This window comes from Grampus griseus (genome assembly GCF_964374135.1).
Source record: "Grampus griseus genome assembly, chromosome: 3".
Classification (NCBI taxonomy): Eukaryota; Metazoa; Chordata; class Mammalia; order Artiodactyla; family Delphinidae; genus Grampus; species Grampus griseus.
Genome location: NC_139019.1, coordinates 109,301,607 through 109,314,683, shown reverse-complemented (window position 1 = coordinate 109,314,683; position 13,077 = coordinate 109,301,607). Strand labels below are relative to the sequence as shown.

At 52.7% G+C, this 13,077-nt stretch overlaps 1 protein-coding gene across 1 annotated transcript; it reads left to right on the top strand.

Annotated features, from left to right (window-relative positions):
• The first annotated feature begins 5,129 nt into the window (after positions 1 to 5,129).
• IRF1 (interferon regulatory factor 1) lies at positions 5,130 to 12,284 on the top strand. The gene is made up of 10 exons (XM_082651358.1): positions 5,130 to 5,338; positions 6,384 to 6,475; positions 7,754 to 7,853; positions 8,666 to 8,842; positions 8,960 to 9,009; positions 9,118 to 9,250; positions 9,438 to 9,560; positions 9,899 to 9,948; positions 10,804 to 10,939; positions 11,250 to 12,284. The coding sequence occupies exons 2-10, from the start codon at positions 6,389 to 6,391 to the stop codon at positions 11,360 to 11,362; spliced, it is 969 nt and encodes a 322-aa protein (XP_082507484.1). The 5' UTR covers positions 5,130 to 5,338; positions 6,384 to 6,388; the 3' UTR covers positions 11,363 to 12,284.
• The last annotated feature ends 793 nt before the right edge of the window (positions 12,285 to 13,077 follow it).

Genomic DNA, 13,077 nt, shown 5'->3' with positions numbered 1-13,077 from the left:
GCCACAGAGCCTCACCCCCGCCTCGGGGCCCCTTGGGGCGGATGGAGGGCCGAGGCCTCTTTCCTCCCAACGCAGTGTTTATAAGAAATGAAACTGCACAGGGCATCAGCGGCAGCCCACACTGACACCCCGCTCCCCCACCGGGGTTCCGAACAGCCCAGAGCGCTGGAGCAATTCTCGGCCCACTCTTACATCGCAGGACCCTTAGTGCTTTCCCAGCCAGCTGCAGCCTCCCACTCTGCGTTTAGGATTCTTATAACAGCACAATGTTTATTCTGCTGTGTCATACACCATTTTTGCCGGAGCTGCGAAAGGGGAGGGGCTCGTCTCGTGCCCCAGCACATCCCCAGGGCCAAACCTGTAGTTGACCCAGAGCAGGAATGCCATTCATATTTGTTGAATGAATTAAGAAACGACTTTCTTTATCTATAATTAGGCTCCTTTCAGCCAGGGTGATGACGCCTAGATTCTATCTTCAAGCTTTTTTTGCTTTCAGATTATTTTATGCCTGACTTTGTGTGCTTGATAGTTTAGGACTTGATAGTTTAGGACTGCCTGCCTCCCAGGTTGCTGTGAAAATAGAGGATGGCTGGGAGGGACTTTTAGCATCTAAGAGAGCCCTCCCTCTGGACCTGGGAGGTGGAACGCCTGCTGGCGTTCATCTGCCTTGGGGACTGTGGCGTCTTCTCTGGGTAGCAGGAGCCACAGGGGCCCAGGGCTGCCCTAGTCTCAAAACCCTAGTTAAAACCTTGCTGGGTGCTGTACTTCAGGACTAACTGGAACCCACCCAGGGGGTGAACACTGTGTTCTGAGACCCTGAGAGAGGGGGCTAGGGACATGATTTGGTCCACCGAGGAAGGTTTCCATAAAGGTGATCTTGTCCCCAGCAGCCTGATTCTGCCAGCCCAGAAAACCCCAGAGCCTAATACAGAGAAACTGCAATAAATTTACCCTCATTGAGTGGTAGTATAGATGTGAGGTATCCTTTGAGTGAGACCCTGCTCCAGACCTAACCCCCAGCTAACTCCAGCTGCAGTGTGAGGGACCCTCTCAGGTCTCTTCAAGAAAAATGCAGACTTTGGGACTTCCCTGGTGGTCCAGTGGTTAAGACTGCACTTCCACTGCAGAGGGCACAGTTCGATCCCTGGTCAAGGAACTAAGATCCCACATGCTGTGTGGCATGGCCAAAAAAAAAAAAAAAACAGCAGACTTTGTTCCCCAGAAGGTCACCACCCAGAAGGTGATAAGTGGAGAAAAGAACACGTGAAAGTTAAGGGCTAGGGGGTTTTGAGGAGGGGAAGGATTTCTGGTTGGCTGCTTTGGAGGTGCTTCATAGAAGACCAGGCATTTGCTCCGGGCCTTAAAACAGAGACTGAAATTGAAGTGCAGCGGGGGGAATGAGAGGGGGAGAACTAAGACTGAGAGAGCAAGGGGGAATGGCAGGTGAGGTGAGTGTTGCTAAGTATCCTAGGAAGTCAGGGATGAGGAGCAAATGGAAGAAGCAAAGACAGGGGAAAAACACAAAGTGTGTTCAGAGAATGGAAATACAGTGAAAGGTTCATGCTTTACTGTGAACACATGTCCTTTGACTAACATTTTACAGTTTAGAAAGGAGTTTGATAGTCTATCTAATTTCATCTTTGTAACAATTAGGACAGATGTGCAGAGAGTACCTCTATTTTACAGAAGAGAAAACTGAGACCCAGAGAGGGACAGTAACCTGCCTAAGGTCACACAGCAAATGGCAAAGCACAAGAACACAGTTTTCAGACTCAAATCCCGTGTTCTCTTTCCACCGCATGAGACTCCTAGACTCTCTTTCCACCGCCCTGTAGTTACTGCCAAGGGTAGGGGAGTTGTGGGAAAGAAGGTTGGGATGGGACCCTTGGGACCAGAGTTAGCAGTGAATTGAATGTGGGGCTAAGGAGTCTGAGGGAACCACAAGGCTCCTGTGTGGACCTGAATGCTAGGGAGATCATCAAAGTTAGGGAGATAAACCTAGTGCAGAGGTGCCTGGAGGGGCAGGCCTGACAGGGAGGGAGTCTCAAGGGGAGGCTGTGGCAACAATAGCCTGAACCTGAAATGTGAAAGCAGGACTTGATTCAGGCAAGGAAGACCAGAAGACCACGTGAGGCAAAGAGGGGAGGAGGATGGCAAAGACTTCACCAGAGAGGGAGCTGGAATTAGGAAGAGAGAAAGCTGCTGGGTCAGTGTGGAATGGGGAGGTCAAAAGTTCTGCTTGCTTGTGTGTGAATCTGTGGATAAGGTTGTAGGGGAACACCCAGAAGGCAGCCAGAGTTTGGGTTTGGAGGTCACCTGCCCAGAGGGGATGGCTGGAATTACAGAAGATGAGTCTTTTGAGTCAGAGAGGGGAAAGGGCCAGCCCTGAATTACTAAGAGAAACCTGAAAAGAACAAGATATATTCTGTCCAGCTTCCCAAGGAATGTGTGATACATCTTAGAATGGGATTCATCAAGAACAGTTACAATAAAAATTTGAGATACTTAAACAGGGGTTAGCTTTATTTCACTGATTTGGAGTATAGCACCCCCAATCATCATAAGCAGATTCTTATAGACTTCAAGATTACATAAGAATCCCTAAAGTTAAAAGTAAAAAAAAAAAAAGGCAAAGAACACTTCAAAAATGTAAATGACAATTTCACTGGTAAATACTAACCCTGGGGAATTTCTCCTTAGCAAAAAATTATGATGTGTGCAAAGATTTAGCTACACAGTGCTGTTTGTATTATGAAAAAATGGAAATAACCTACATGTCCTACAATAGGGGATTAATTGGGTAAATTTTTATTTATCCTTATGATAGAATAATATGTACCCATTACAAATGATATTGCAGAAGTACATTTCATGACACAGAAAGATGCACATTGTAGATATATATATACAGATGGTTATGAACTAAAATAAAGTTCTTGTTTTAAAGCACTTTTTACACTCTCCTGCTGCCTTCACAGGGTCAATTCCTCAGACCACATGAAATGCAAACTTCATTTCCCTAATCTCACTCTGAATTCTCCAGTGGCTATGTCAGGTTCTTAGGGGTAGAACAAGCACCCAGTTGCTGCACAGAGAACAGACTTCGCAACTCAGGAGCCACTTGTTTTCTGCTCTTCTTGCTCAGAAGGTCTTGGTTTCTGTAGTGCATTCCCACTCCCTTCTGTCACTTAAAGCACCCCAACCCTTCTGCCCCCTTCCAGGGCCTCAGCACCTTCCATTTTGCTTAACACCCAGCTAGGCTCATTCCTCACAGTTTTCCTGCCTTTCTGCCTCTCCTGGCTCCTGCACCCATCAGTATCTGGGAGACAGCGCTGACCCATTCCTGTTGGTTTCCTGGGAACCAAGCTTGGTCTTAGTCACAGCATCAGATTCTGGTGCACCATTATTGGATTGACCCATCCATTTCCTCTGTGGGAAGGAAGCTCTAGTGTGACTGACAGGTGGAATGCTACATCAATGTGTCTGTTTATAGCCTGCAACATTGCAACTGGGGGCCACTATGGAGGGAGGGCTGGGGTGACAGGAGTGACACAACCAACCCGGCCTGGAAGAGTGATTTACCTCTGAATCAGCAGCTTGATGGGGTTGAAGGAAGAAGCCTGCTGTGCCAGAGTTCTAGATAGAAAAATGAACACTCAGCCCAGCGGCTAGAAGTACAAGTAGGTCAAGGTCTAGTTGTAAGCCCAAGAGTTAAATAGCTTCCATTCCCAAGGGGCCTGGGACCTGGGCTCCCCAATCCTTTGGCTAGACCCAAGACCTTGGTCAGACCTAAGCAATTCCCCCATGTTGCCCAGAATGTCTCTGGGCCAAGCTCTGAGGGCCCAGAGATGACACTAATGCTGCCACTGAGGGGCTCCCATGCAAGGGCCACATGAGACTGCGGAGGTGGCCTAAGGCAAGAAGTGCTAGGAGGAGCCAAGGTTAGCCCACACCCACCTCAACTCAGCAGTCCTGGCTTCTCTGAAACCCTTCTCCCTTTGTGGGGCAGTCCCTAGGTTGTAGAAGGAGAAGCAGAAGAGGCCTCCCCCGGTCACTATTAGACTCTGGGCAGGGACCTCGCAAACCACGCATCATCTGCTGCCGAAGTAGGGCATGATGCTTTACAGACATCATCTCTCTGTCACTGTAAACCAGCAAGGTAGGGCTATCGTTATTTTGTAGTTGAGGAAACAGGTCCCTAGTCCATTGGCAGGCTGCGCTAGCAGCGGCCAAGCTGCGATTTCCTCTTGTCCTGGCAGCCCCAAGCAGGGAAGGCTTTCCTTTACTTCTCCAGGGAAGGTGAATGACCTGGAGGTGGGTCATCCCTCAAAAAGGGGGCAGTTTGAGAGCCAAAACCCTCCCTTCTTCTTCTTCTTCTTCTTTTTTTTTTTTTGGTACGCGGGCCTCTCACTGTCGTGGCCTCTCCCGTTGCGGAGTACAGGCTCCGGACGCGCAGGCTCAGCGGCCATGGCTCACGGGCCCAACCGCTCCGCGGCATGTGGGATCTTCCCGGACCGGGGCACGAACCCGTGTCCCCTGTATCGGCAGGCGGACTCTCAACCACTGCGCCACCAGGGAAGCCCAACCCTCTATTCTAGACACCCCATTAACGGGCTTGAGGAAGCAGGTTAGTTTTCCGGGGATTCAGTCCTGGCGTCCACTCTGAAGAAAGCGCAGGTGCGCGGGTGACCCCCTCACCGAGGCTGGGGAGATAGGTGTCCCCATCCCCAGGAAAGGAGGGCAAGGAGATGGACAGAGGAGCTAGCAGGCTGGGGGAGTGCGGAGTGAGGTGAGTAACTATGGGCCAGAGGCGTTTGACTTTCCAGGACAGCTTTCTCCTGGGCTAGCTGGTATGGGGGTGGAGTGGGAGCCGGCGGGGCGGGCCCGCGTTCGCCCCGGGGCGGCGGCGCCAGGCCGGAGGGGGTGGGGAGGGGCAGCCGCCCTGTACTTCCCCTTCGCCGCTAGCTCTACAACAGCCTGATTTCCCCGAAATGATGAGGCGGCGCTGGCCAATGGGCGCCCTCGCGGCTCTTTAGGAGGCGGGGCCCGGCCTGGGCTGGGGGAATCCCGCTAAGTGTTTAGATTTCTCGCCGGCGCCGCTAACCCGGCAGAGCGCGCCACTCCTTCGTCGAGGCAGGACGTGCGACCGATCCGGGCGGAGCAGAGGCCAGCGGGAGCCGAGCCAAGCCGAGGCCAGCCGTGCCCAGCGGCTCCGCGACCCAGGCATCCTCTGCCTTCTCCCCGCTCCCACCAAGAATCGCGCTCCCCGCGCCCGCTTAGCAGCCCTCACCGCGCCGGGACCCTCGGGCGCCGCCGCTGAAAAGCGCTTGAAGCCGAGGTGAGCCCGCCTTCGACGCAAGGGGCACCGGTGGCGTCGAACAAAAGCGTGCGGGGCATCAGGAAGTGGGGGACGAAAACCCCAGCCGGGAGAGTGGCGGGCTCGCGGCGTGGCCTGGGCCCCCGCGCGGACTCGGGAAGGCGCTGAAGGAGCGGCAAGCAGCTGCGCGGGGAGGGCGGGCCGCGGCGTGGACCGCCCACCCGGCCGAGGTTGCCCGACCCCGGCCGCTGCCGCAGCTCTGTGTGCGCGAAGCCGCTGGCGGCCTCTGGGTGGCCCTGTGTGTTGGTTGCGCGCATCCACGAGCAGTGCGGGGGACTCGAGTGTATGTCGGCGCGTGGGCGCCCTTTGCTCCCGGCGCCGGCTTTCGGCGGTCCCAGCTCGCGCCCAGGCCCCAGGTTTCAGGTTGTCTATGCAGGTGGCGGGGCCTGGGGCTTGCTGCCCTGGATGGTTGGAGGACCTCCCGGGACCGCGGGAAGAGGCGCCACAGGTGTTCCTTGGGCCACTTCGCCCGAGGAGGGGAACCAGGCCGGAAGGGTTGGCGTCCGGGCCTCTACACTGTGACTGTCAGGGAGGCGTAGAATAGATTTGGGGGGGGGGAGTGTCCAGGATGTAGGGTGACTGCTTGTCCATTAGGGAAGGTGCACATCTAGTGGCAACAACTCAAGCAGGAAAATTTCTTGGCATCAAGAAAAGAAGCCCCTTGCTTCCCAAAGGATTTGAATTTTGGGAGAAAAGTTCTGGTATTTAGATATCTCTGTGTTTTGTCTCTTTTCCTGAACATAAATCTTGAAACACACATGCATGCCTGTCTCCTCCCAAGACTGTCTATCTAGGAGGGGGTGAGGGAAGAAGCATTTTGCTCAAGATGCTGAAAAGATTTGGAGGGTGGTTTTATTCCAGAGAAAGCCCCCTTCCCCATGATTGTAGTACTTGGTATCTGGACGAGGGGAGGGGAGGGTAATTGAATGACCTGGGGTGGGGCAGGGTAGTGCCTAGGGGCTGCTCAACAGACTCCAAACAGGAGCCTTCTGTCTTCTCTTTACAGCCAACATGCCCATCACTCGGATGCGCATGAGACCCTGGCTAGAGATGCAGATTAATTCCAACCAAATCCCAGGGCTGATCTGGATTAATAAAGTGAGTGTTACTCTTTGGGTTTTTCTGCCACTATTTTAACCCATGTTCTTTAGGGGACCAAAGCTCCAGGTGCAGCTCAAAAAGGGAAGTGATAGGGAGCAGGCAGATGTATTTCCTAGTGGATCCTGCAGGGAGTGTACAAGACCCAGCCAGGGCCCCACTGGCTGACTTCTGCCTGCCTCCCTGGGCATCCACCTGAAGGCACTGACAGTTTTCCAGCAGCAAGATTCTCCCAGCATCTGCAGGGCCAAAGTTCTGGTCTCTCCTGAGGGAGACCTCTACAAGCACACACAACATTCTAGAGGGCTCCAGTCAGGCAGATAGGAGACAGAAAAGTGGGCACTGCTGGTAGGAAGGTGACTGGCTCAGCAGTTGACCCAAGAATTAACCTTGCACCAGTTGTCCAGACCCAAGAGGCCTCTTGCTGGTGGTGCACAAAGGACAACATAGACCCTGCAGACTTAGCAGTAATAATAGTATTTATAATAACAACTAATGCTTACTGTACACTTACTATGAGCGAGCATGGCACCATGTTACTTACATTGTGTCATTTAATCCTCAGCATAGCCCTGTGAGGTAGATTCTATTAATATCTCCATTTTCAGATAAGGAAACTGAGGCACTGAGAAGTAGATGATGAGATCACACAAAAAGGGATAAAGTCAAGATGTGAACCTGAGCAGTCTGACTCAAAAATCCATACTGTTAACCACCAGTAATGATAACAGTGAGACCTTAGCTTTTATATTTGTTACTGTGTTTTTTTCATTTCACGGAAGAGAAAACAGTGAGGGACAAAGAGGTATAGTGACAATGCCAGGGTCACACAGGTAGTCATCATCCAAGTCTGGCCCTGAGCTCCCACAGGTATATATGGCCAGGACCCCCTGTGTAGGAGCCAGTGGTCGCAGTTGTCCTGAGCAGCCCCATCTAATGAACTGAGTTCTCACTTCCATGTTGGGGCTGACAAGTCTGAGAGAAGCATCCCAGGGTACTCTGTATGGGTCCTAGCACATCTGTAATAGGCAGAAGGAGGTCTTTGCTGAGCTGATGATGCCCTAGCTCATCAGAACCCAGAGCCCCTTCTGAAAGATCTAGTGATGGAGTAGCCTGTTTAAGCCATTCTCAGGATGGGTCAACCCAAGCCAGATGTCAGGGTGAAAAGGGGAAGTCAGCCTTTTCCCAGATCTGGGGGGCTGGGCAGATTCAGGCCAAAAGCCTGTGGTCTCTGAGCTGACACGGTCTTACATGTATGTGTGCTTGTGTGCTGTATAGGAGGAGATGATCTTCCAGATCCCATGGAAGCACGCTGCCAAGCATGGCTGGGACATCAACAAGGATGCCTGTCTGTTTCGGAGCTGGGCCATTCACACAGGTGTGTGCCCTGGACTCCAGCTTTAGGAGGGGCAGGGAGGAGATAAGGGGAGGTACTTCTCTTAACACAGAGGCTCTTCACTGGGGTCTCTGAGCTCCCTGAGATGTTGTACAGAATTCGGGGGTGGGCAGGGAGCAGACCTGTGTTTTTGGGGAGAGGGTTCATCATTTCCAGCACGTTCACAAAGGAGTTTATGAAGCCAAAATCTTAGAAAGTGTGGCTTCTTCATGGAGTTTGTGGCTAGATTCAAGTTCTCCCTGGCAAAAGCAGTTGTGAGCACGGACACTGAAAGAGATCCAGGCCTTCCTTTTTCTTGATGTTGACCAATAGTCCTGGGTCCAAGGCCCCTCTGGTTGGCAGCCTCTTTTTTATCCTTCAGGGATGGGGCTCTTGGCCCATCTCGGACCAGTCAGCCCACCTATCAGTAAATATTCTTTGATGCCTGCTCTGTGTCCATTCCCATGTTAGGAACTATCAAATAAGCCCCAGTCCCTGCCGTCTGGCTGCTGACAGCCAAAGGGAGACTGGGCACGATCTGTGACAAAGATAGCACTTTGGGGCTTGGGCTCTCTAGTGCTTCTGGCTAGGCCCTTTGCTGAGGCTTGCTGGATGTATTTGAGCCAAGTCTGGGCATTTGAGAAGCCCAGGGCCTGCACAAGTGTCACCCAGGAATACCTGCTGGTTTGACCATTGTGGATCTCTGGCAGCATGAGAGCTCAGGGGTACTCTTGTCTTTCTCCTCCCAAGCCAGGGCACAGCTGAGGATCCCCACCTATAGTCCTGATGATACTCTTCACTTTCCTGCCCACTAGGCCGATACAAAGTAGGGGAAAAGGAGCCGGATCCCAAGACATGGAAGGCCAACTTTCGCTGTGCCATGAACTCCCTGCCAGATATCGAGGAGGTGAAGGACCAGAGCAGGAACAAGGGCAGTTCAGCTGTGCGGGTGTACCGGATGCTCCCACCCCTCACCAAGAACCAGAGGAAAGGTATCCAAGGGCTCTGGGTCCTGGGAAAGCCCTCAGGGAGAGAGGGAAGGAGGAAGGAAGTCAGCTGGGGCTGGCATGCCTGCCTGTACCAAGGTTGACAGCCTATCTGCCCCACAGAGAGAAAGTCCAAGTCCAGCCGAGATGCTAAGAGCAAGGCCAAGAAAAAGGTGAGTATGATCCTAAGCAGCTAGCCTTTGGTCACCTGAGAGTCAAGGGTGGGCAGTAGAAGGAGTGCCCCAGCAAGCCTGGGCCTAAGCTTCTTTCTCCTTCTACAGTCATGTGGGGAATCCAGCCCCGATACCTTCTCTGATGGACTCAGCAGCTCCACCCTGCCTGATGACCACAGCAGCTACACAACTCAGGGCTACATGGGGCAGGACTTGGACGTTGAACGGGCCCTTACTCCAGGTAAGGTGGGCCGGGTCTGGCAGGGGACCACATAGGTTGGTGGGATGGCTCTTTCTCTTGGTCTAGGGGGCACCGGGCTTGTAGATGGTGACCTGTTGGAGCAGCCTGCAAGTTGGGGGGGATGCTGGGTGTCCTGGCAAACTAAGAAAGCACACAGCTCTGACCCTCCGTTTCTGTTGTCCTGAAGCACTGTCACCGTGTGCCGTCAGTAGCACCCTCCCCGACTGGCGCATTCCAGTGGAAATTGTGCCAGACAGCACCAGTGACCTGTACAACTTTCAGGTGTCGCCCATGCCCTCCACCTCTGAAGGTTCGTGCCTCCGGGGCCTGGCCTGCCTGCCTGACTGTTGGGATCCAAGGAGGGGTTTCCTGAGGCAGAAAAGATGGTCAGAACTCCACCCGGCACTAAGCTGACTGGTGGGCTGGAGAGAAGAGGGAAGAGGTGGGAAGAGGTGTGGCTTCAGGGTTCAAGAGGCTGAGTCACAAGGACAGTGTTCTGTTCTGGAATCTTCATGGAAGGCAGATATCCACTGGGAGGCCAGCGTGTGTGTGCGCATGTGTGAAGGGGTAGGGGGACTTGGTGGGGCTGGCACTGCAGGGTGAGCCTGGCTGACCTCAGCCAACCTCTCTGCTGTTCCCCATCCACAGCTGCAACAGATGAGGATGAGGAAGGGAAGTTAACTGAGGACATCATGAAGGTAAAGCCCCTTCCTTCCTTCTTCAGTGCTCTTTTGAGGTGGCTACTTCTCAGTGAGGGGAGAGAACCAGTGAGAGCTTCCAAGTTGGAGGGTAGGCAGTTGCTGCTGTGACCTGTCTGCTTGCACGGTCCTACAAGTGTCACATCCATGTGGCTGGGGACCACTGACCACTTTGGCTGGTGGGAAAGACACTGTGGAAGTGGGGGCAGGAGGGAGGCTGGGTTTCTGACATGCTGTCCTAGGGCCTCAGATAGCTCTGACTCAGCCACCATCAGTGCCGGGTCCCTGGCCCGTGTCCTCCGCCCTAACATGCCCCAGTCCTGTTAGTTTGGGAAATGCACATCAGGTTTCAGTAATCAGCCTTTGGGATCTGTAATATGATGGCTTTTCTTTTTTTAAGCAAATTATTCTCCAGGTTTTTTTCTGCTTCAGTTTTTAAAATAAATGTAAAAAAGTTTTTGAAGTAGCTGTACCCAGGCTGTGTTCCATCAGCACAGAAAATGGAGACATGGGCATAGTTCCTTATCTCTACCTGAAATTTCTAGGCATCTTTTCTTGACTTAATATGTGAACCATTGCTTTAAGCCACACTCCCGGTTGGTATGTCCTTACCCAGTTGAGAGGGAAGTCTTGGAGATTCTATGCCAGAAGGTAGATGTGGGAGTGTCAGCCCAGGGCAGACTCTCACCTCCCAGGCCCCTATCCTAACTGCACTCCACGTCTATATCCATTTGAGAATGTGAAAAGGGCCAAGGATGTGATCCTGGCTGGGAAGTGTTGGCTTATTGAAGGCAGGACCAGAGGGTGAGTCTGTACTGGAAGTGAGCCGATGGCTTCTTATTTATCTGTCCCCAGCTCTTGGAGCAGTCAGGGTGGCAGCAGACAAGCGTGGATGGGAAGGGGTACCTGCTCAATGAACCTGGGGCCCAGCCCACCTCTGTCTATGGAGACTTCAGCTGCAAAGAGGAGCCAGAAGTTGACAGCCCTGGGGGTAAGAAGACCCTGGATCCATATGGTTTCTCAAAGAAGGGAAAACCAGGTAGTGGGTGGGGAAGGCTTAGGGGCAGGGCCAGAGAGCAGCAGGGGTAAAGCATCCTTGTTAAATTCATCTGGGTACAGACAGCTTGCAAATTAGCTGCTCCTTCCAGGCCCTCAGGTTTGCCTAAGATTGAGGTTGCCATGCGGCGGACAGCAGAGGCTGCTGTGTCTGTGGCCTTCACGGATAGGGCTGGAGGGTGGGGGGGAGAACACACCTGCCTCCCCACCCCCAATCCTCACACAACCTTCTTCACATCTTCTAGGGTATATTGGGCTGATATCTTCAGATCTGAAGAACATGGACACCAGCTGGCTGGACAGCCTGCTGCCCCCAGTCAGGCTGCCCTCCATCCAGGCCATTCCTTGTGCACCATAGGTGGGCCCCTGGCCCCCTTTTACTTCTCTAGGCAAGCAGGACCTGGCATCATGGCGGCTGTGGTGCAGAGAAGCAGGAATCCTGTGGCCCCTTGATACGATAAAGTGTAACCCCACTGCTGACCAGGGATGGGGCTTTCCTCCTTGGGACAGTGGCCTCTGGGGGTCCGGCAGGCCAGGGTCTGGGCTTGTCTTGTGGGGTAAAGCTGGCCCTGCCTCCTGGGAAGATGGCGTTCTGAGACTGGTGTGTCAGGTGGAGGTCTCAGACGGGAGTCAGCCTCCAGCTTTTCCCTCTGAGCCTAGCTGCCTGGAGAGGGTCTTGCTGTCACTGAGCTGGCCCAAGGGAACGGACCAGTGACCTCAGAAAGCACAGCACCAACTCCAGGGCTGGCTCTGCACTAAGAGACAATTGCACTAAGTGAATCCTGTTCCCAAAGAACCACCTCCCTTCCTAGCTGAGCCCTGGGGACTGTTCCAAAGCCAGTGAAATGTGAAGGAAGAATGAGGTCCTGTGGGGACAGTGCCCCCTCTGCCTCAGAGGAGCTCTGCCCTGCTCCCTGCTTAGGCTGAGGGGATTGTGAAAAAACCTGGCACTTTTTCTTGTGGACCTTGCCACATTTCTGATCAGAGGTGTACACTAACGCTTCCCCCAAGCTCTTGGCCTTTGTGTTTATTTATACTGTGCCTTGCTCTGTACCCACCTGCCCCCTCAGGCAGGCCCCAGCAGCCCCCAGCAGGCCCAGGGAGGCAAGTGTGAGTGTGACTTTTAAAATTGGAAACATCATCTGACCACTAAGTCATGTGTGACCACACATGTACATGTGTGTAAATATGTACATTTGTCTTTTTATAAAATGTTAATTGTTTATAAGTGGTGTGGCCTTTTACTTAGACATAAATTATAGATGATTTTACTTTTTGTAGACACATTCTGATGGACTCATTGTTGGCATCCTGCCTGAGCTTGCCTTTGGGGTGAGCAGTGATGTGCACCTATTGTGAAATCCTTTCAATTATGTTCATGGAGAAGGTGGCAGGAGAAGGGACAGTCATGGCACAGGCATATGCTCATGTAAATATAGTCACTTGCCCATGGCTTTATAGCCAGAGCTATGAGTTGAACTTGGGGAGGCCTGGGGAGTGTTAGGTTTTGAGTTCTTCTGAGGAATGTGCCGTAGACTCGAATGTCCTGCTAAATTCAAATGCAGGTGTACTCAGGTGCTACTCCAAAAAGTTAACAGTTGGCACAGCATGGTCACTGGCAATCAGAACAGACACCAGCCCCCAAAAGGTTCCCGCGACCTGCTGTGCCGCCAAGCAGTACTTGCTGTCCATTTGCTGCAGTGACAGGAATGTTCTCTCTCTGCAGTGTTCACTGCAGTAGGCAGCGGCACACCTACATGTGCTAACCGAACACTTGAAATGTGGCCAGTGCAGTGGAGGAACTGGATTTTTTAATTCTTTTTTTTTTTGTCTGCGCCACGAGGTATGCGGGATCTTAAGTCTCCTGATCAGGAATGGAACCTGTGCCCCCCTGCAGTGGGAGTGTGGAGTCCTAACCACTGGACCACCAGGGAAGTCCCTGGAATTTTATTTATTAAAATTTTAAAAGTCATATGTGGCCAGTGGCTACCATATTGGACAGTACAAGTCGATACTGGATTGGGAGCAGATTTGAGGGGGAGGGCCTGGGGTGGTTGGAGGACACTGGGGACA